At 31.4% G+C, this 24,526-nt stretch overlaps 3 protein-coding genes across 5 annotated transcripts in view; 2 read left to right on the top strand and 1 right to left on the bottom strand.

Moving 5' to 3' along the window:
• The window catches only part of LOC131855550 (amyloid-beta-like protein), a 136,406-nt gene that overhangs the window by 19,534 nt on the left and 92,346 nt on the right, over nucleotides 1-24,526 (top strand). The gene's annotated exons all lie outside the window — the stretch shown is intronic.
• Nucleotides 18,198-20,448, top strand: LOC131855552 (putative nuclease HARBI1). The gene is made up of 5 exons (XM_059206828.1): nucleotides 18,198-18,527; nucleotides 18,621-18,889; nucleotides 19,056-19,211; nucleotides 19,298-19,454; nucleotides 19,530-20,448. Exons 1-5 carry the CDS (start codon nucleotides 18,277-18,279, stop codon nucleotides 19,780-19,782), a joined length of 1,086 nt encoding a protein of 361 aa, XP_059062811.1. The 5' UTR covers nucleotides 18,198-18,276; the 3' UTR covers nucleotides 19,783-20,448.
• Nucleotides 21,116-22,254, bottom strand: LOC131855553 (uncharacterized). The gene is made up of 3 exons (XM_059206829.1): nucleotides 22,161-22,254; nucleotides 21,756-22,013; nucleotides 21,116-21,654 (listed from the first exon to the last, which is right to left on the bottom strand). The coding sequence occupies exons 1-3, from the start codon at nucleotides 22,173-22,175 to the stop codon at nucleotides 21,250-21,252; spliced, it is 678 nt and encodes a 225-aa protein (XP_059062812.1). The 5' UTR covers nucleotides 22,176-22,254; the 3' UTR covers nucleotides 21,116-21,249.

Genomic DNA, 24,526 nt, shown 5'->3' with positions numbered 1-24,526 from the left:
GCAACGCATGAGGCACATGAATTCATCATGTCACTCATGCGTTGCCATTCCGATGGAAAAATCATTTATTCATACCTTGTAATTTCACTGTTCACGGAGTCTGTTCTAAATCTGCCGGAAAAAAGATTCAAATGCCGTATAAAAAAACTGTTTTTGTAAAAAAGCTTCCTATAAAATTACCTTTATTGTAAAAAAGCCTATAATAAAATCCAAGAGTTTATAATTGATAATGAGTTTGTATAAAAAAACTTAACACTCGCAGTGTCGATAATATTATCTGTTTGCACAAATAATGAATCCGTAGCGATTTCATGTTGATTATCGCATGCCTCCTACATGTTACTGTGTGTTTATTTAAGCAACACGTAAGTTTCTTGCTTGTTCTTCTTGTGATGAGTCTGCTTTCCGAATGTCAGGTAGAATAAAAAAATAGGTCTATTCAAAAGTGCTTATATTGTGTTTATATAGAATAAAGATAATTTCCATTTCTAATACAGGCATATTAGCTGCGGAAACAGGTGACACAGAGATATTACCCACGTAGATGACTTTTTACAAAGTCGATGTCGGTTAAAACGTCTATATGTACAATACAATACGTATTAAATAGTCCCAAATAAACTAGAACAGGGGAAGTTACATCCAAAGTGGTTTGTCCTACATTATATTGTTGCCAATACTGGAATTCTGCCAGAATTGACCCCAGTTGGACCTGGAAGCTATTGGAATGTTATTCTTGCCAATTCCAATGCTCCAGTTTACTGATGTATTACATTGTGTTGGAATTTCATAATCCATTGGATGTTTGGACAACTAGGCCAAGTCTCTATGTAGTTTCGGTAACTAAATTATTCTGTGATTATCAGAATCACAAAATTTTTTTTCTGTAGCAGTTGGCAAATCTGCATAGGGCCTTATTTTATAGTACTTTAGTTTACTTAATTTTCTTAAACGGTATGATAAATATCACGTGTCGGATACACTTATCTATTGAATTATTGTCTTGAATGGAACTCAAAAAGATGATTTTGCAGACAACTATCTTAAACCCGCGCCTTTATCCGCTATATTTTTGACGGATTAGGTAGTCTAGCAGCTTAGCACACTACAGTGCAGTGCTTTACCTCTGATAAAAGCGGATTCAATTCCTCGTACGGTACAATCATTTGTATTCATGACTATAATTGTCTGTCGATCTTGATGTTTTCTATGTACACTAAGTATTACTATCACTTGTCTAGTACCTATAACACAAACGCTGCTTAGCTTGTGACGGACAAGTAGTAGCTTTATATTCATCTCCATTTCAGATGCCATCAAAAACCTTCCATGATGATTATTTAATACGGTAATACGTGAAATTGTAACAAAGAAACTCCATTTCTTATTTATGATATTAGTTATGATAAACTTTCAGGGTCTTATTATTGTAGCCTTGCAAATTTTTTTTCATGATAACTTAGAATGTTCGAGTTTTACGGGCATTTTTATTTGCCTGTACCGGGCTGGCATGAAATGCCTACTTACCTGAAGACTGTACTTACATTATGGTTAATAGACTCGGGAGTTATAGCTTTCTAAATGCGAAAAGCTTTCCTCTACAAACGAGTAAGTTCTATTATATCTACTACTAACTTTTGTGACTGTTTATATATTAATTGTTATTTATTATATTAACTAATGGACTATACTATACTTTGTTTCTAAATGAATGAATAGAAATGTTATCGAAATTTATTGCATGGTTAAGAAGTATGTGGAGAAAAGTGAATGCTTATTAGAGGCTATAGAAAAGACTTGTTTAATTCTAAATCCATAGATTATAAATCTCTACATTCAGATACTAGGAATTCTGAATAAGATTACTTGTATCGCAGCAGATAAATAACTTATCGAACTAATCAACAAAAAAGGGTATAACGGATTTACATGGTTAAAGACATTGTAAACTAAAATTGTATATGTATCAAACATAACTAGTTATATAGTTACGTATATATTTATTCTCACATAAAATGAAATCACTACTTCATTAATATAAATTAGTAATATTTGTTTTTATTAGAAAATAGCACAATGTAAATATAAACAATTGTGTTCATATTTCTTTTACATTAATGTCACAATATATAAAAAATTTAATTATATATAACTAGTAGAATATATATATATATATAACTAGTTATTCCCGTGACTTCGTCTGCGTGGAATGTAATTTTATTTTTCTAAAATAAAAGTATCCTAAGTTACTCCTTATTACGTCAAAATCGGTTCAGCCATTTCAGAGATTAGCCGGAATAAACAAACCGACAGACAGACAGACAAAAATTGGAAAAAATATTATTTTGGTGCATGTACCGTATTTATATTCATATGCACGGAGTAAAAAAGGGTTATTTCAATATTACAAACAGACACGCTAATTTTATTTATATGTATAGATATATAAGCTTTACCTATCTACAAAAATGGTACATCGATAGAGAACTTGAGATTTCTTTACCAGACTAAAGAAAAGACAAAACCATTAAAATATCAATTTCCATCTTCGTTGGACTATACATATAAAAATATATTACTACAGAATGTCTCAAGACATTTTACTATTCCGTTTTTCCGTAGAAATCGCATCGGCGCGTCTACGAGGCAGATTACAAAGAAAAATAAATATTCTCCGCTCCCGTTGTTTTTCACTTTTTCTCTGAATTATTTCTTTCTATATTGCGAGAGAGCCTCAGTGCAAAGTCACACCATTACATTTATTTGTTAGACTATTTTGCTTCTGCTGTTGGTTGCACATTTATAACTAAATATAAAATAGATAAAAAAGATAAATAAAATAATAAATTTATGAAGATGAGACAATAATAATATTAATCGGTAGGGAAAAAAATAAAATTATAATGTAAAAAATGTTCATAAGCGGCTACATAATCCTGCATGGATAAATGATTTTTGAATTTAAAATAATTTAATTAATATTAAAGAATTGAATATACAATATTCCGTCCATATACTCGGTTCATGGGTAATCGACAGTTCATAAATTAGGCTAGAGTTATGTATTTTATAAATTTGTAAGTTCCTTAAATGTTAGGAGTAAGTTCCTTAATACATGTACTAGAATGATTATAATATTTAAAATTTTTAACTCTAATCAAGAGAAATTACAATTTCATAAATTAATATGGAATGCTTTACCGTCTGCACTAATGGTATGCAGGCGGGGCATCCGTCTTTTGTGTAGCTACTTCAGTCTCAGCAATTTCAACTGCCAATTAGTTGCATTGCAAGCTGTATTTTGGTTGTAGGGTGCAATTAGGCAGTGAAATTACAGGTTAAGAGATGGCATCTTAGTCTGGAATGAAAATGTATTAATCCTCTGTGATGACAATTCATGAGTCATGAGTTTTATTATACCTTGATGTCTATGATGTTGTTTATGTATATAGGTGACAATTGCCATTTACCATCAGGTGGGCCGCATTTGAAACCCATACAAAAAAGAGCTTAGTAATTAAAAGTTAGTTTGTTAGTTCGAACTTAAAATAATATATTATAAACAGGTTTCTATTAAATTACTTATTTTGATTTTAAGCGTAATTGAACTTAGATATATCCGCAAAATTGGCAACGGAACTGATTTTGTAAAAATGTTATTCTTTTTTCTATGTTCCGAGAGTGTTTCATATTTACTTAGTAAAGTAAACCTACTAAATTCTATACGGCCCCTCTAAAACAACAAGATAATATTTTTATATTTACTTTATAACTATTTAGGTAGCATTATTGACGGGTGAAAGATTGTTAAATAAAGGCTATTATTATTATTATTATAGCCTCGGTTGTCCAGCGGGTTGACACACCGCCTTACCTCCGGTGATCGCGGGTTCGATTCCTCGCATGGTACAAACATTTGGATTCATGAGTTTGATTGTTTGTATTGGTGTGGGTGTTTTTCTACGTATTTATATCAGTGGTCTAGTTCTACATAGCTTGGGACTAGATGGCGCTGTGTGAATTGTCCATGGATATTATGACTCTATAAACTTATTCTAAATTTAGTAATGATATATTGTAATTTAAATAATGTAAATTAAATATTGTAATGGGTGAAAACTGTGATTGGTACAGTTTATGCTGTGAATAATATAAATGACGTAGTGGAGTCACTTGAAACAGTCATGCTCGCTATAAAGTTCAAACATGTGACGGCGTGGTGGGCCGGGTCGATGTGGTCCCTCTAATATGGTTGAGTGCAATGGTGGCTGGCTCATCCGTCATACTTGTGGGGACTGGTCTGTTCAGGTTGCGAACACTGATTAGATTTTTTGATTTTTTTTTATATAGCATATGCTGGTGGTCACTCTATTCTCTCAAATTTGAATTTAAATGAAATAGTATTATTGTAAATATGTACAACATTAAAAAAAAATACGAGCTGAGTTTCTTGTCAGTTCTTCTCATCTCGAAATCATTCCGAACTGACGGTAGATTTTACATATCATATATGTAGAGTTGACATATCATAAGAGTCTGTAATAGACCTACATGAATAAAGATATTTTGAATTTGAATTTGAATTTGAATTAATAGTTGTACGTTCATATTTAATATTTTATTTACAAATCGTTAAACTCTTTTGGATACAATACTTACTTGTACTTTCTTCTGTTACAGGTACGTGTTAAATATATTTAATTTACATAACAAGGGTAAGTATTTAATAAATATTAAACGGGAACTCACTAATCGCCATTTTAGTTGGTAAATATACGTGTCGCCCAGTTTATTAATTCAATAGGGCTGTGAACGCTCGCTCGGGATTTATAATTATTTTTAATGACACCCACAGCGGACAGGGGCCATGTCGGCCATCTTGTTGAATATTCATCCGATGAAGAGATCCAACCATTATTTTTCTAGAGACTCTCTAACCTAATTTCCAGTAATGAGCCCTCTGGGATGCCGCTAACAGGTTTAGCACAGAAATGTAGAGTTTTCTTTTTTTCAACATTGCAGAAGATAACTTAATAAATTCCATGTTGATATTATTAAGTAAAAACAGAGATACATGATATTCAAATCAACAACTTACAATTTTGTTAACGTTTCACATTGGCCAGGCGGCTTGGTATAGTTTTGTTAAAGAGGACTATACATGCAGTGTATAGGCTTGTTCAGCTACTAGTTTAATGCGAATAGTGATATAATTATCTTAACAAAATCATGAACAATAAGAATTATATTTCGATGATAACATTATTGACGACCTCGGTGGTCTAGCGGTCTAGCACACTGCTTTACGACCGATGGTCGCGGGTTCGATTACTCGCACGGCACAAACATTTGTATTCATGAGTATGTTTGTTTGTATCGGTCTGGGTGTTTTCTATGTATAATATGTATTTATTAACAAAAAAAATGTATCTGTGTATATGTAACAGTTATCTAGTACCCATAACACACACAGCTTAACTTGGGTCTAGATGGTACTATGTGAATTGTCCTGAGATTATTATTATTATTATTATTATATTGAACACTAATTATTGCTATACTAATCATGTTTATTTGAAATAGTTTTAAATTAATATTATGCAATTATCATTGAAACACTTGACAATTGCGAATCGCAGTATTATTGAAACTATTATTGTAAGATTTTATTGAAACAGAAATAGTATATTGCATATATAGGGATGTAAAAGTTATCGTATTGTAATGTATTATGTCAGGTTAACCGCCACTGGTCCCCCTGGACACAATCGTGACAAATTCATTGCTAAATTTGCTACAATGGTCTAACTAACTTGATCTCATACTCATCACTTATGATACCAGCCAGTGAGCCAGCGTAAGCCATAGCATAGGCGGGTAAATATTTCATTATTATTCATTAAAAAATGCATGGGGATACAATGATGTAGATAAATCAATAATGATAATTATCATTATAGCTGAACATCATTACTGCAGTGTACTTTCGTTTCAATTCATAGAATTTCCAAGGAAAGGTAGGGTAAATGATTATTTATTGTCGCAGCTGTGGGTTTTTTCGAGTCGAGTCGAGGCAAGCGTTACAATATGTATGAGCGCTCCATAAATACAGAGATGGCCGACACTTCCTTGCCGTGTAAGATCCTCATTTCAGATCTCATCTGTCAGATGGACGTGTTGTTTTAGTTTTTATTATACCTATAAAACGGAGGCGTGACCCTGTTTAATAAATTCACTAGACGCAACAACGTCGGATAAAAAATATAATTTGTTACTAGTTTGACATCGCGACGATGCCTGCGTGAATTCAAGTTATATCCTAGATAAATAAGTAAAATTACACATTCACTTCTGGTTTGTAGATTTTTCTTAAAAGAGTAACAAATATCTCATTTAGACTCTCATAAAGACATCTTTATTAACAAGTATTTAAGTTTATAAAGTAGTGTATACCTTATGCAGTATACATATAGGTACCTACTTTATAAACTTCATTCCTTAAAGGTATTTATATACATACCTTAAAGGAATGCAAATTGTTGGGGACAGACCTTTTTTTATGTTTCTTTTCTTATTTGAACCATGTTCATTATATAACATTTGTGACTTTAAAAAAATAGTATATTATTATTTCATCAATATTAAGTGTATGTACTGTAACGTACATTAAACTTCAAAATTTATCATAAAAATGTCAGACTATTTATTATAACAACAGTTTTGTGTTTTATCAAATTCAAATACCGTGTTATCCAAGTCTGTAATATATCTAAATTTCAAAAGTCGGAACCTATTTCAAAAGTTTCCTAAGATATTCCTCTCTTCATTGCGTATAACTCACAACTTATGTCTTTAAGATTATCTGTATGCGAGAAAATTAATCAGTCTCGGGAATGAAAAATTATTTCATTTCCCCTACCTGCTCATACGGCACCTGGTTATCTGCGCCGGATATTGCCTGACTGATGGGATCCGGATATAAATCCGACTCAGTCTTTGCGTTGCTTTCTCTCACTATTTTTCTTTTTTTTATCCTTAAATTGCTCGCGATTTATTTTCCCATGGTTCCGGGACGCTTGGAGTGCGATGGTTTTATTTCTGTGAGGAATTGTCTTTTTTATTCCCGTTGAATAAGCAAAAAGGTGTTACTCTTTAAAGGAAATAATTTTATACTTCCGAATATTTTTGTTTATAAACAGCAATTACCTTCATGATATAAAAAAATTAAGCGGGCCCATTTAACTTGATGGGATGAATATATGAACAGCAAATCTTACATCACGTCATTGTGACATCACTGGTATTGCTTATGCATTGCTATTCGGAGGATTACGGTGTCATGCCTCCATGCCTGTCATTCACTATCACATCTCCAAACATTGCTTGCTTAGTAAGCAAGCTTTTTGACAACTGAAATAAGCTAAATAGGCGAGGCAAACGTGCCCACGCGGACATCTTTGTACATAATATACTTCAGTAAAATAACAATAAAAAAATATTCACAACAGTGATAGTTTAGAAAGCAAGCAGTTTGATAGCTGAAATAAGCTGAATAGGCGAGGCAAACGTGCCCACGCAGATATCTTTGTACATAATATGCTTAAGTAAAATAAAGAATAAAATATTGACATACAAAATTTAGATGAATAAAAATAAGCTTTATTGGCATGACAACTACTTAAAGGTTATTCTTATTTTTTAATTTCACTGATCTTTACTGTTTCCAATGTTTTCCAAGTATTCCGACGTTTTCTTTCGACCTGGAAGCGCGGAATTAGATTGCTTTCTATTTGCTTCTTTCCACGGTTTTTACTTTAAAGTACTTGTAGGAGCTACTTACTTTTTTTTTATTTTTATTTGTATTAAACTTATTGCTCTTAGAGCGTTTTCAATTGATAAATCTATTTTTTTAATTGAAAATGCATGCTCGTAACCGTAGTAGCATATTTTTATTTATTAAAATATCTTCAGCGAGGTATAGGCAAGTCAAACGTTGCGTTCAGTACAACTTAGACAATTACCATTGCCTCTGTCTACCCCATCTAGGATAGCAATAGTGTTGGTATATTATTATTATACGGCGTCGGTGGTCTAGCGGTTTTCCACACCGCTTTACTTCCGATAGTCGCAGGTTTGATTCTTCGCACGGCGGAAATATTTGTGTTCATGAGTATGGGTGTTTTCTATGTATATTATTTTCATTTTCTTGTATTAAAAAAAATCCAAGTATTTATATAAGTTCTCTAATACTGATAACATAAGCTCTGCTTACCGTAGGACTAGATGGCGCTGTGTTAAGGATCCAGAGGTTATTTATTTATTTATTGAAATGAACTCAAAATGTACAGAATTAAATGTTTTATATTTATATAATAATTGGAAAATGAGGATTTCTTCCACTACCAAATGAAATCTCCTTTTATAAGTTCACATCCATTATAAAATATAATGAAAGGTGGACAGAAACGCGCATACGTTGTACATTTTTGCTTCGAAACTTTAAATACACAACAATTCATTTATAATTTAACAGCGACGCTCCTGTCGGTCGAGCTCTTGCCAATACAACAATAACAGATGTAAAATAGAAAGAAACATTACCCTTTATGCAAACGACGTCTCACTAGTAATTAATAATGATCCGGGCCACGTTTCCTCATCAGTATTCACCCGGGTGGTGTGGACTCATCAGATGGCAGCATTACGTTCGCTGCCCGGCTTTACCCGGGCACCCGGGTAACACCGATGTAAATCACCACTGCATTAACTCCCGTGTTAGTTTTAGATCCTATGATAATATTTGAAGCCACTACTTTTAGTTATCGCACTCGACAGCGAGATTTTCTATTTGGTGGGCGTGTTTATTTTAATCAAACGAAAGGTTTTGAATAGGTATAGAAATAATCTTTTAGTGTAAACTCAATTTGAAACACTTTTAATAGGTTATTTGTTTTTATCCTACCACACCCCAATTAAAGCAGAATGAGACAAATGCCCAATTGAACAAAATGACTAATTAAACAAAAGTGTCTACTTGCGCAATCAGCACAGGATTATGAAACTCGACACACATATACTAAGACATAATATTAAGTAATGTTAAAAAAACACAGTTCTTGTAGGTAAATGCTTTTTTTTTCAGCAGGTGAGTAGTTCGTTTAGAAATAGAGGTAAAGTTTTTGACTATCTAAATGACTGTACATAAATATTTTGAAGCTTATGAATACATTTAATATATTCCACAGTATATTTAGTAGTCGTTATTCGTATTTATAGTAATATATCCTAACAATAATTATACTCCCAGCAAAAAGACGAAATATTTCAAGGATGAAAAACATAGGCCGTTCAAATTTCGCAATGCGGATTTACTCTTAGCTTTAAACGTAAATTATTCACATTTACTGTAAGCATCTATTTGTATGCGGGAGTATTACCTGGGACAAGATTCCACAGCAACTACAATTTGTAAAAGCTTCCCCCCTTTTTCCTAATGAATTACTTCACTACAACGTGCCTGAATGTGTTTTTAAAACTACAAAATATACGGTAGTGCTTTTTGTTTCATGCTGTATATCTTAGCTTTAGTTTAGTAGATCTGTACTAATAAGTGCCCATAATCTCATTAAGACCATTCATAATTACATAAATAAGCACTAGTAGCTTCGTATAAATGCACATATACTCTCTTTTTAAATATAAATTTAAAAAGAGAAGAACTATACTACTCGTTGATAATAGATTTTAATAAGTGAGAAAATTTTATAAATAGGAATATATTGTACTACGTAAAATATACACTTTATCGAATTTGGTGTTTTTTGTTTTGGATATCCATTTATATTATTTTGTTTGATTCCGCTACAATTAGCATGTAAGAGATTATTCAGTACGGAAACCTGACCACCAGTTCGGAAGCGTTACAATCTTCTCTATTAGTAATCAAATTACAACCCTTATTGAATCCATGTACATATTACGACACGTGTTTAATTTCTGATCAAGCTATAATCAGGAAGGCATAGTTTGCTCGTTGAACAGTCAACAGTCTTCCGAATGCCTTTATGTTTTATTTCTTGCTGTAAAATTTATTTTCTAGTACTAATTAATACCTTTAATTGAAAATAGCTTGCTCACATAGTAAAGAACAAGCATTCTTGGGTACATTACAACTTTCCAACCAGAGTTACAAACAACTGAATGTTTGCACGTTGCTATTGTAAATGCAGCAAATAAAATACCCTGCAATTATTCACCAAAACGAGCGAGAAACTTCGTAGCGGAGAAAAACAAATCGTGACCATTCAGTGTCTGGCTATATTACTAGTTCAACACAGTTTGCGCTTTGTAGCAGGGATGCCAACAGTACGGGAATCCTAGTGCAAATAAGTGATTTTTGGTTTTGGGTACAAGGATATTTATAACTTCGTATAAGATCGTATCAGATTTTGACCTACGAAAATCGGTCGAAATACTATGGTGTACGAGATTGAATAAACAAATTGTACTAATATACGAGTGTTTATTAAATTTTCTTCGTTTTAAGGTGGGCAACCCTACTTTGCAGTGACTCTACTCTCAGACAAAATAAAACTTTATATTTGGACGGAAACAAATGTGCTGTCTCAGTATTTTCTACTCACGCTAAACTAGCAATATTGAATGTAGTGGAATTGAAAATATTTTACTCTATTCTGATTATTTTCTACCAATAGAATAAGTTTTTTATAATCTGAAGACTGTATTTTAATTTCGATAATGGTTTAATAATAATAATATATTTATTAAACTATTAGAATCTTATTTTTTTATAAAATTAAAAAAAAAATCTCGGTAATAGTTAAATAAAAATATTCAAATTTAGAATGCAATCATTTTCGCTAATGGTGTACGATGATGTAGAGCGGGATGGAGGATGACAGGATGAATGTGAAGTTATATGACGGATTAACGATGACCAGAAATGGTAGATTACCAACAACGTTCCCACTAATTTATTACTAATAATCTCCACCACCACCGATGTGTAATAGACAAATTATAAAAGCGAGAGAAGCGAGAGTAGTGTGTAGGTATAGAAGTGAATGGTACGTATTACTCTGTATAGTTGCCTGAAGATAGATATATATTATAGAATATTAACAGTAATTTAATCTGTATAAATAATAAACAATAGTCGTATATACGAAAGATACTTAAAAAGACTCGCTGATTTAGCAGAGTTTTGCTACATTTATAAGAAAGGTTAGGGTTTGTATCAAAGGAAATATTTGGAAATAGCGATATCAAAATGAAAAATGGTATTTATATACAGTACTTTTTATTTTAACATACGCAGTTAAAGAGAGTTTAGCAAACATAAATATTGAATACATACTGCTGGAACAAATATTTGTTTTTACAAATTTTAACAGCAGGTATTCCTGATTCAGTCACAATTATTTAAATACAAAGTATTAAGTTTACTTTTAATAGCACAAATACAGAAGACAAATATAAAATAATATATAGTCATATTAAACATATACAAACATATAAACCTTAATAGGTGGCGCTAGTGGGTTTTGATATCACAACTATTACAAAGAATATTCTATAATAATTTAAACTTTAATCTATTTTAACAAAATCAATCGTAATGAACAAGCAATATTGGATTGAGAATAATATTGGATATTAATTTGCGAATACTATTTACTCAGAATAATAAGATTCTATTTCCATTCAGAACTGCACTAACTGGAAAGACGAGACTCTTAAATAATTCAGTCAAGCATGATTGGTTAGAATTGCTTCGATAGCCGGCCATCGTGACCTTCCATTGAATGGCCTGAGTCGGCATTTTGTGAATCAATTAAGCAAGGATTACAGAGTTTCTCTTATCTGTGGTCATGATGGCGCCCATAGTTCTTATCATTAAAACTTCGCGCGTCCTTCCTGTGTAATGACCTACCTAATGGACATACTCAGATGAACTTTACTGGGTTAATTCATATCCATTTTAGTTGACGATGTTTATTATATTGTATATTACGAATACAGTATAAAAAAACCGGTAGTGTGGGCAGTACTCACAGGCCAAGTCCAATAACATTAAATACGCATATGATATGTAAGAAACTGTCTTAACTCAAATATCCAAATTTACAAATTGGTAAATTAATTTTTCATAATTTGGATTTTTAAGAAAATCTTTTAATTTTTAAATTTTTATATTATCTTATTAACTATGAGAGTATATAAAGTGACTGTAAATTACTAATACATGACATTATTAGTTTCTAACATATAGGACTGTGATTTTCGGACATAACTTTGCGCTGTAGATAAGCGTTTACTTGGTAATAATGACGAACTTATAAAAAAAAGAGAAAACAGTAAAGTACTCATTTATTTTTCACACTAATAGACAAAATTGGGTACTAAATATAAAATGCCTGTAATTACTGTCCTTAATTAAAAAACTTCGGAATTGAATATCAACATAATCATAGTTAATTATTTCAGATTTTGTTATTCTACATACCAACTTGTAACTTGACGAAACTAGAATATTTTTGATTAAAAAAGAAAAAAACAGAGTCGATGTAGAACTGGTATCGATATTGCGTAGGTATCAAAATAGTCGAATAGAGAATCTTTTTCGAATTGATCTGTTGATCAAGTTTTAAGAAATTAGTATTTGATTAATCTAAGTAAAAATCGCATGTCTTTGACCTATCGTAAGACAAATAAAGATAAACACAACGCCTACGTCGTAGCTACAGGTATTTAGAGTAATCTTGTCTAGAGAAGAGTTCAATTTGCCGCTCTGCTAACTCCAGAACTTTGTTCAGCTTCAATCTCCGTTGTATATATTGCCAACGGGGTTTTCTACAAGGGCTGATTTAAACAACGCTGAAGTCAATCTGTTGATCTTAAAGTTTTGTAACTTTCAGGCATTGAAATTCGGAAGCTTTTAGCATTATAGAAACTTAGAAAACAAGCCCTTCTCAATCCTAGGTATTGCTTCTTATCGGACTATTTTAATGGACACGTATGAAAAGTGTTATAAAATTCTCAGAGGATGTAGGATGTGTATATTTAAACATATAATACTAGTAGAGCTCGCTGTACAATATTACAAATATTATAAATGCGAAAGTTTGAGTATGGATGGATATTTGTTACTCTTTCACGCAAAAACTTATTGAAGTTACTTATTGGATCAATTAGTGAGAAATAAATGTAGGACCATTCAATAAAATAAATAAATATTACCAACTAATAAAAAAATGAATGAAAAATGGATTTGTGGTTACTTTATATGTAGTTGAGGTGCGAAATCTCTCTACAATCTTCAAAAAGATCTTGGCCTAACTAGAACTGCAGTAAGTTCTATACTAAGACATGTAACTAAAGCTACACTAGCAGGCTCATACTCGATTGGGCTGAGCAGAGAGTGAAACAGAAGCGATGAAGGTGAGAAAAAGGGGCCCCTTAAACCAACACCCGGGTCACGAGTTCCTCCCCTGCTGAAGAATCCGGCACCCGCTCCATGATTTCATGGAATGCTAAGAAGTTCATCTCTATCATAAATGTTATAATGTTATAATTTTGTAAAGATGTTGTTCCAGACTCCATTACTCTTAACTCGCGGATAGGTTTGACTTATTCTATCGTATTCTAAATTAATAATTAAATTTAATTATTTAATAAGATTTTATTATTTAGTAACGTATGCTATCTGTTTAATATGAAGACAAAATAAATGCGAAATATGTCAAGTGTTACGTTCTACATGACGTCGCTAATGGGCAATGCGACTGACTACCATATCTGGCATAACAGTCGTGGAGGTATATTTCACATTTATCTAAATATTATCTATCTATCTATCTCTCTATATATAGTATTCGTCTATAGATAACAACTAAACTGTTTTAAATTTGACGCGGTCATTATTTATACGTATAATTAGTACAAATCACGGGATCTTACCACGTTTTATATTTAAACGTGGTAAGATCCCGTGATTTTTACTAATTATACGTATAAATAACTAAACTGACCTACTACTTTTATGTACATCATAATGTATTTATGTAAAATCTGTTATTTTGTAAAATATAGATAAAAATGTTACTCTACTTATAGAATAAAAGAATATTATATGAGAAGAAAAAAAAAATAATTGGAAACAATAAAGTTGTTGTAAGGACTCGCGAAATGAATCACGGGAAAGTTTGCGAAACACGAGAGCTACCTTTGGAATACGTTTATAAAAGTTATCCCATTTTCATAATGATTTATTTTGTTCACAGACGCTTTGTGCAATGTATCACTCCGATTTAAATTTCTTTTTCTTTTTCTATATACTTTATAATAAGATAAAGTTACGTATCTATATAGGTGTACCACATTTATCTTTTAATATTAATGACTAGTAATGCACCCTTGCTTCGTATGGAATAAGATATTTTCCTGAAATGAAGAGAATATACATTTGAAATTAGACTTCTAGCAACACATCGGGGAAAATTGCATTTAATTCATATTGTAGTTTGTGCATAATGAATGTCGAAATAGATACATATTCTAAAAATATTTATAGTGCAGTTTTTTTTATTAAAGATCTACAGGAAAAACTCCATTTTATGGAATACGGAAAATACAGTATATGATAAAAACATGACGGTTGGGCTCAAGAAATCTGGAAATCTGATTAGTTTTCTTCGTCCATAAAAAATAAAATGCTTGAGTTATCTGACAGTTATGAATTTATATTTTATTTTTACTCTATTTAAGTATAGCGATAATATCTTCCTTTTTTACACACGTTTTAATGCACTTTTATTATTATTTTGTTATATGTGGGCAATATAGACTTATAATTATTTATCTGGTTTTATATTTTTATAGATGATTTTCTATTTATGGAGGTATTAAACCGATTCCATTTTATGGAAAACGGAAAATGTTAGGGTTGAGCTGACAGACTCATTGTGCTAGCAATCGTGGTGTTGAAAGCCTCCAAAAGTATTGTTTCCCTTTGGAAGCCTCGGGATTATAGGAAGGGGAAAATACGACGACAGGAAGAGAGTTCCTAATTGTGTTTTAACAAATGATAGCTTATGTTATTAACTAAAATATACGAGTAGACAACTCGTACTTTTATCAATTCACATCATATAATATGAACTAATATCAATTTGAACGTATGTTCATCTGTTATACCTTTAAGATTAACTATAACAATTATGAAATTTGGTATACACATATAATTTTGTTTGGAGAACGACATGTTTTTAATATAATAATAATAATTCTATCTCAGGATAATTCACACAGCGCATCGAATCTGAAGACAAGTAGAGCATGTGTAAATTTATTATATATTGGCGGTCTCGGTGCTTGTATTTATGAATATGATTGTTTTAGTATTAAGAATAAGAATTTAGTAATAAGAATTTGTATTAGTTGTTTAGTACCCATAACACAAGCTCTCTTTAGCTTGGGACTCGATGGCGCTGTGTGAATTATTCAGAGTTATTAATATTATTTATTATTTCATATTCGCATAGATAAAATTACGTGACTAAACTCTGACTATCTCAATTACTATTGAAATTCGTCTTTTTAGTTGCATGAAGTACAGCCAAGTCATTAAGGGGATGCTCGGCGACGCCACTCGACTTATCTGAACCTCTGGAGTGTTCGTGTCTGCCCCTGACACACTGACTTGCATTTCTTTTTTGCATATTTAAAATTTTCCTCCCTTATTTTTTATCATGCTGAAGTTGGTAGCTGCCACCTTTCAAGTATTTATCTTTAATTTAATTTGTTGTTGTATATTAATTAAGTCTAGAATTTAACTATACTTTAGTATGATATTCTAGATATCCTAGATAATCAGAGCGATTTTCGACTATCCACGTGGTGACGCTTGACATGTAATATTTTCAGAATGTGTTAAAATATGATTAAAAAAAAGATGAGAAAAATAACACTCAAGCGACATAAAGAATTTTGTAAATATTTTCAATACCCTAACTACTATTATATTAATTAATTAAATAACAGATGACATTGTATAAGTGCTTTGTTTGTTACTAGCTGACCTGCGCTACTTCGTCTGCAACTGGTACATGACATTCATCATTATATTTCGTACAATTTACATAATATGTCATTAAATATTAGCCAATGTTTTATTATGATGTAGTAAATATATCCCGGGTGTATTTAAACCTAACGTAGCTGAGGGTGAGATTATAGGTCTAATTTTCAATTTATTATCTGTTTCCTTGACTCTATCAGCTCTATAAAATGACACAGAACTCTTTAGTTTTTCGCCGATTTCGATTTCGATCGAAGTTAGTATAGATGCATAGACCACTATGTCTGCTAAAATATTTGTTAGTTACAGTATTTATCGTATATTTGTATATCTTATTTATAAGTACTGTGTAAGTTCCGTCAAAGTCTCTGTATGGTCTGTGGTAATATTATAACATAGTATATATACATATATTATTATTCACTTTTATTAAATTTATACTACCAATATAATAATATTATAATAGCAAAACCAACAATCTTAATAAGTAATTTTAACAAAATGTAATTAGTGTTCAAGATAGAGTGCTCAGAAAGAAATCAAAATGGCGTATTAAAGCGATTAAGCCATTAAACCAAAGCACTTAATACCCAATTAAATATTTACCTAGGAGAAAAGGACAATGGCGGCAATTGTGTGCATTAAGAAAACACAGTAGTGGGGTGATATTAAATTTTGGTACAAGACACAGTTAATAGCGGATTTAATAAGACTAATAAAGATGGCGAAGTTTTAAAAGCAATAAAGGTTTTAAACTCATTGGCCAATAGTTTAAAATAATTCACATTTGGTGAGTTTTAGAGACAGATTACTTTCGTTGAGAAACTCTTTTGATATTAGTATATTCAAAATTTATTTTTTGTATTCTTTAAACTAAACTATAAAACAAAATTATACATATGTTACTTCACTGTCTAACATTGCCATCACAACATTTATGCCTTTATAAATAGTTTAACTACATATTTCTACAACAACTTTCCTTTTGTTGACAACGTATTTGTATAATTATTAATATTGTTGTCAGCTAAAAAGTCGTAAATTAATTACGACTTTTTAGCTGACAACTATTGTGCTTCATAAATATTTCAGGTATATGATATACTTGAAATAATTATGAAACACAATAATACATATAAATTAACCACATAACTATTTTTTGTTAATTAGTCCGTAATATTTATTTGTTTTTGTAAAAAATTTAATGAGGTTTGAGTGTAAACGTAATTTATTAAACTACACATGTTTAGATATCTACAAAAAAATGCGAATCTTTAATTTTTCATGAATTTATCAAAGTTCCGGAATGGTTCACAGATATTGTATTATATTACTAGGGATTAATTTTTGTCAACGTTGATGTACAATATAGAAGCGATAAATCAGATGAAGGCGTACAATTTTCTGAGAATTCCCTCGTAGAAGCAGCTTAGGTTAGATTCTAGCCATTTATTAGGATAAGTTGGAGCTCTAATGCTCCTTACCCTCATTCTTTGCGTCTTTACACTTCTGCTGAATGTCTAAGGACGTTCATGTATTAATTCAGGAACATTTTAGGGTCATACTCGTAGTAGCTTTTACTGGCTTGCGTTATAAAATAATATTTGTATTGTAAACTAGGGGCCATCCAGGCTTCGTTTAATTATTGTAGAATTTTTAATAAACTGTAGGGTATTGTTAGCAATACAACTTGCAATAGATAAAAAAATATATAATATTTTGAACTATTCAATAATCCAACACAAACAGAAAATATTTTTTTTTACGTTTTATAACATTAGTATGTGTAGCAAATGACATGAAGAATGAATGAAAGTCATTCGAGGCAGATTGTAAAAAGTCATTTCCATGGGTTTCTTACGCCCGAAATTAATATTCAATCCTAATCCATTTTTAGCAATCTAAGATTGAAATTTCAATCTATTTTTGTAAAACGCGTGCCAATAATCTATCTATGGATTGACATTGCAATCTTTCAATGCAATCTATCTTTAGGAGGACGGATCGCAATCCTTGGATTGACATTTGTATGAAAGTGACGTTTGTGGCGTATTAATAACCAATCTGTGCGTTTTGACGTTTCTATCGATCGAAGTAAACAATCTAAATTTGCTATCCTAGAAATACTTGGGATTGCGACTTGTGTGTACAGATTGAATTCATAGATTTTTACCAAAATGTCTTTTGAAATGTCGTCTAGTGATAGTGACAGTGATTTGGAACATTTAATTCAGTTATCCGACTGGGATACTAATTCTAGTGACGATGATAGTGACAAACAACGCGTTAGTTCACGGATAATAAGAAGGGTTAATTACATGCAGACGCTAGATGATGCAGAGTTCACCTTCAGGTTTCGACTTACAAAACCTGCCTTCCAATTGTTATTGACTGAATTAATGCCCTTTGTTCGGGTAACCTCAAAAAAGTAAGTAAAATATATCAATACTATTGCCTCGTGCCGCTTTTAAAATAACATTAGTAAGATGTAACATATCCACAATCAACTATTTTTTTGCAGAAATTATGGCGTGTCTCCTCTACATCAACTTCTCTTGACACTCCGGTTTTATGCTCTCGGCACTATGTTAATTTCTGTGGCAGACTTTGTTGGAGTCTCAAAATCGACTGCTGGTAGAATCATGAGAGACATGTCAAGAGCCATAGCCCGATTGTATGACAAGTATATTTTTGTACATCAGGAAGGTGCAGAAAATTTTTATAGGATTGCTGGCTTTCCTCGTGTCCTGGGTGCAATTGACTGTACACACATTCGCATACAATCTCCATGTTTGTATTAAAAGATGTTTAATATGTTATTAACTGTTCCTTTGAGATACATGCTATTTCTTTTCTTTACATACTTTCACATACAATCTCCATCTTTGTATTAGAACATGTTTAATATGTTATTAATTTATTCCTTTGAGATAAATACTATTTATTTTCTTTTAAGGTCAAACAATAGGTGAAGAGTTCAGGAATCGTAAAGGTTACTTTTCTTTAAATGTTCAAGCTGTTTGTGATGCTGAACTGAGGTTGATGAATGTTGTAGCTCGTTGGCCAGGTTCCACTCATGATGCAACAATATTCAATAATTCTATACTGAGAGGTAACAGGTTTTTCTAAATTATACTATTTTTATAAAATTGATTTTGTTTTTGAGATCCTAATAATAATTATTATCAATCTTTATAGCTCAATGTGATGCTGGTGATTTTGGAAACAGATGGTTGCTTGGTGACAGTGCTTATCCAAACAGATCATATTTGTTGACTCCACTATTAAACCCAGTTACAGAAGCAGAGATTCGTTACAATGAATCACATATTAAAACTAGGAATACTATTGAACGGTAATGAACTAACCAGTAACATATTTTATATACATTGGTAGAAATATGGCTTTTAATTAAAATATTTTATTACAGCACATTTGGAGTTTGGAAACGCCGCTTCCCAGTGGTAGCACTGACATTAAGAGTGTCAATATCAAATGTGCACGCTATAATAGTAGCTACAGCTGTTTTGCACAACATGTGTAGAAACCTGAACCTACAAGAAATCCCACCAGAAGTTGAGCTGCCACCTACTGACAATATAGAAAACAGTGGTGCACAAAACATGATTATGCTAGACATGCAACATCGAGCAGATCTTATAAATAATTATTTTACAATTTAAGAGAACAGATGAAGACTAGTAATTAGAATATTGTAATAATTTTATTAAGTAATTTACTGTTAATATATATGTGTAATTTTTTTTTCTTCGATTAGCAACACCAACGACAGTTGTCATTTTCAGCTGGCCGTAATAAATAAATAATTTTTAATAGTCTATCACACGAATATTATATTTTCAACATCGTTATTAGTGATATAATAGTGCAATAAGTGTCGATTATTGTTTGTGTACAATTTGGTAGTGTATTATTTGCAAAAATCGACATCAAAATAGTGTACCGGCCATAGAATTAGTGCTAATTGGTGGTTTGTATTCACACACTTAAACTTAAAAATGTAAAGTAATAATAAAATTATTTAAAAGAGCAACACGCAAGTTTCTTGCTCGTTCTTCTTGTGATGAGACAGCTTTCCGAACGAGCGGTAGATTAAAAAATGTAATGACTATTCAAAAGTGCTTCAATGTAAGTTTATCTGAATAAATGATTTTCTATTCTACTGTTGAGATTTGATTAATATCATAATAGTATTTATATATAAGGACAAATTTAAAATAGCTGTGCTATATTGTAAAAAATATTTAATATTATGCCTTTTCTACCAACCTTTATGATGTACAGAAATAACAGAAAAAACAATAGTTTGGGAAACATGTAATGTTATAGAAAATAAAAAGAAAAGTGTAATTTAAAAACTATTTTTATTAAAAACCTATACTTAAAATCACTACAAGCAATTAAATTAGCCAGTTAAACCTATATCTTACAAAGTTCCTAATTATTTAAAAAGAGTACATTAATTACAATAAAAGTTAAAAAGATATTGTGAAATTAATTAATTACAACTAATGATTAAGTCTAACTAATGTTTAAGTCCTATTTCTTTAAATTAGCAATTTCTAATTTTAATTTTTCATTTTCTAATTTGTAATATTCAGTTTCTAATCTGTTATTTTCTAATTCTGGTTTTACTTTTTCATATTCTAATTTTAATTTGTCATATTCTAATTTTAATTTTTCATATTCTAATTTTAATTTTTCATTTGCTATTGTACTATTGGTTAATTTCTCCTCTATCAACTTTTTTTTAACTATGAAGTATTCTGCAATTGCCGTATTTCTTGCAGATCTATTGCTATCTCCTTGTATTTGCCTTTTCCCTGAAAATACACAAAATAATTAATTAATAATATTAATGATTATTTTCTCTAGTACATTCCATAAAGAACTTTATATTCATAAAACCCACCACCTATATTAATATCAAAAGACATCATTATTACTATATTAATTGTATTTGTTCCATAACATTAAAGTTAAACAATACCACAGTGCAAAACATAAAATATAGTATAGGGGATTGTATTATTGTGTACACAATTTGTAATCATATGAAATGCAAACAGATCCTGTTATCAATGGAAAGCCTGCCATGTTGCCAAAGGACTGAATACTATAAGATACGATTATATAGAATTATTTAAAATAAAAAAATCATTACCAGCCCTTCTAGGAGTCTGAAAAGAATTAAATGTAAATGGCTTTGGTCTCTCTGGAGTTGGCAGCATGACCGGGGCACCAGAGACAGCTATATCCTCAGACAAGGATACAACTGTTACTATTTCATCAGGCAAGATCAACATATCCCGACCCTCACTATCGCTAGCACCAACAATACCATCACCAACACCACCACTAACACCATCACCAACACCACCACCAACTCCATCACCAACACAGATACCATCACCAATAACTTCCTTGTCGCCTCCAAAGGGTACTGTGAACCCGCTAACTGTACTCCCCAGGACACTAGCGACACGGTCCAATATATCATCTGGGGGTATGTAATCAGGAGCACCTCCACCAGTCTGCAAAATAAAATTTATGTAAACAAAAACACCACTACAATGTATGTAAAAAGTTATATGTATGTGAAATATTAATTTATATTAGAAAACATAGTATGTACCTGTATGTTGTTCATTCTTATTTTCGTTGCTCGTTTACGGGAGTTTTTTTTAAGGTTTTCCCATTTCAACCTAAGCTGCTGAGGCGTTCTGCGACAAGTTGTAGCCGTTGCGTTGAATTGTTCCGTTATTTTGGTCCACTCCTCTATTTTTAATTTGTTGTTGGTGGTGTTGGTACATTTAGTAGTTATAATGCGACTATTTTCAATAAGTTGCAGCAAAGCCTTAGTTTCATCTTTAGATAATGGTTTGCCCTTCGCCTATAATTGTTAAATTCATGTTAGTTTGTTTTTACAAAATTAGCGGGAAATTGTAAGCGTCATTAAAAAAACTCACGCTACGCAGCATTACATGTGCGCACGCATCAATTTAGTTACAATACGTAAAATAAAAACGATTTGACTTACCATTACTGTATCCATGTTAATTTAATTCAGAAAATCAAAAATAATAACAATTAAATATTGAGAGTCGGTACTGTAACAGACTGTAACTGGAAATAGTTTGCACTGCTGTCAAATATCAATCGTAGTCAAAGTATAAATCACGATACGTTTCACACGAACCAATAAATGATTAAACACAAAAATGGTGAATTGAAATTTTGTAATTAACATAACAAATAATAAACACAGTATTTTATTATATGTAATATATTAACATTACATTGTATATTAATATCAAATTATATACTTCGAAATTCTAAATACAGAAATGTGAGTAGCGGCATACATTTTGCGTAACACAGAACGGCGGGAGGGAACGGTCGATCCAAGGATCGATGCCTATCGAGTGTCAAAAAAATAGAGTTGTCATTTTGGGACGCAGATTGGAGATCGATCTGGAGATAGGGATCAATCTAAGATTGGTAGCGATCTTGGATTGTGGATACGTTATTAATTTCGGGCGTTAGACTCAACTATTTCAGCTGTCAAGAAGCTTACTTTTTTATTTATGTCACGATTGTAGGGCGCGTTTAGGCAGTAGTACAAGCTAAGATGCATGACATCTTAGCTTGTACTACTTTCTGGAATGACAACACATGAGTGGTATCACAGGCGTCATGATACCTTAGCCTATAGTGAATCTCATGTACTTGTATAGGCGAAGATAACTGCTTACCATGCTACCATTACGGTGGACCGTCAATTTGTTATTCCCATTATATGAAAAGCATATCTGAGACAGTTCCTATTGCCAATTTTGCATGTTTTTTTTTTTATTTTTGTTTATGCTTTAATCTTGATAATAAAGGTTTTATTTATCTATCTAAAAGTTTAAACGTAACTATAGACTGTCTTTGTCGTAAATAGTAATCATACATCCATTTACGAGTGGATTATTACGTATATTTGGTATCGTACATATGTATAAATCCCAATTTCTGTGATAGCGGTATTAATATTGGGTCTGATCCCATATAAGAGGAATATTGTTATTGGTCCGCCATATTTCAGTTCGGTCGAAGGCCTCATTACGAACGCTAAAGGCATAAATCACTAGTGCTCCGATCCGATTTAGGGTTATGGCGTATGGAGCAAAGTATAAGCGTTTTTTTAGTTTCGATTTTAGTTGTTCAGGACTATAGAATAGAATAGAATAGAAAATCATATATTCAAATAAACTTAATTTAAACACTTTTGAATAGTCATAATAATTTTTTTTAATCGCTCATGCGGAAAGCTGCCTCATCACAAGAAGAACGAGCAAGAAACTTGAGTGTTGCTCTTTTAAATAAAACCTGTAAGTTACATTTTACAACTCGAAAACTGCTATATCCGTCCTAATACCATTAAAACAATAAAATTTATTAGCCTTTAGTCTGCTGTGTCTCGATCTTTCGTACTCTTAATTTTCCTTTATATTTAGCGAAAGTTTATTATTAACTTCTATTAGTGGTCCACCCCGGCATTGTCCAGGTGCTCAATTTTGTGTGTTAAATTTGTACTAATAGCTTATATCATTGAAATGTTGTACATTTAAAATAAATATAAAATTTCTCAAATAGGTGCAGTGGTTACAAAGTTTACTTCGTCGTTACAAAATCCTCTCTCTTTCTCTTTATATAGAAGAGACAGGTGCGTAATGAGTAGTAAAATTAAACGGCATAGTTTTATTAATGATAATGAAATAATTACCCCTGATGTAGTAATAATACCTATATATTGGTAAGGTATCAGTGAGGAATAAAAGAATAAGTAAAATCAGATTATGGTTGTGAATTCAGGAACAAATTTTCAATGAGATCGAGACAGAGACCTAGCATCCTACATTCTTAAAAATGGGACTAAAATCTATGACACAAACAGTCCCATTCCTTCAATACAGTATATTAGACAATTAACAGGAAATTTCATATTTTGAATGCTGTTACGTATGGACTTTATTTATATATAGTCGTGAAACAAATATTTAAAAGGGTACACAAATTTAGTGCTGGTTGCGCGGATCCTAATGGTAACATTATTTCAGAAGCGAACTCTTATTTTGAGTTGAAGCGTTTATTTAATGAAAATATTGGGTTGACCCAAATTTCAGAACGCACAACTTTGTACGTTTGTAAATATTTAAAACGGCTTTTTGAATGGCTGTGGTCGCAATTCGTGAGTAAATTTATTCAATACAACATTGTTACCAATGTAGAATTTGCTAGCAAAATTTCTTAATTTTGTTTAAACATGAATGAATGAATAAAAATAATATAAAATAATAATAATAATGAATATATGAATATGAATAAAAAATTAAGAATGAGTAAATATATTACAAAATG

The sequence above is a fragment of the Achroia grisella genome, unplaced genomic scaffold (genome assembly GCF_030625045.1).
Source record: "Achroia grisella isolate CSIRO2021 unplaced genomic scaffold, CSIRO_AGI_Agris_v1 utg146, whole genome shotgun sequence".
NCBI classification, from domain to species: Eukaryota; Metazoa; Arthropoda; class Insecta; order Lepidoptera; family Pyralidae; genus Achroia; species Achroia grisella.
This window is presented reverse-complemented; position numbering and strand designations above follow the sequence as displayed.

What these genes read in the sequence shown, in the direction of transcription:
- LOC131855552 (XM_059206828.1), top strand. Translation starts at nt 18,277, where the DNA reads ATGTCTTTTGAAATGTCGTCTAGTGATAGTGACAGTGATTTGGAACAT. An exon ending in GTTCGGGTAACCTCAAAAAA is followed by an intron (nt 18,528 to 18,620) that starts GTAAGTAAAATA and finishes ATTTTTTTGCAG; the next exon opens with AAATTATGGCGTGTCTCCTC. An exon ending in CATTCGCATACAATCTCCAT is followed by an intron (nt 18,890 to 19,055) that starts GTTTGTATTAAA and finishes TTTTCTTTTAAG; the next exon opens with GTCAAACAATAGGTGAAGAG.
- LOC131855553 (XM_059206829.1), bottom strand. An exon ending in TAAGAATGAACAACATACAG is followed by an intron (nt 21,655 to 21,755) that starts GTACATACTATG and finishes TTTATTTTGCAG; the next exon opens with ACTGGTGGAGGTGCTCCTGA.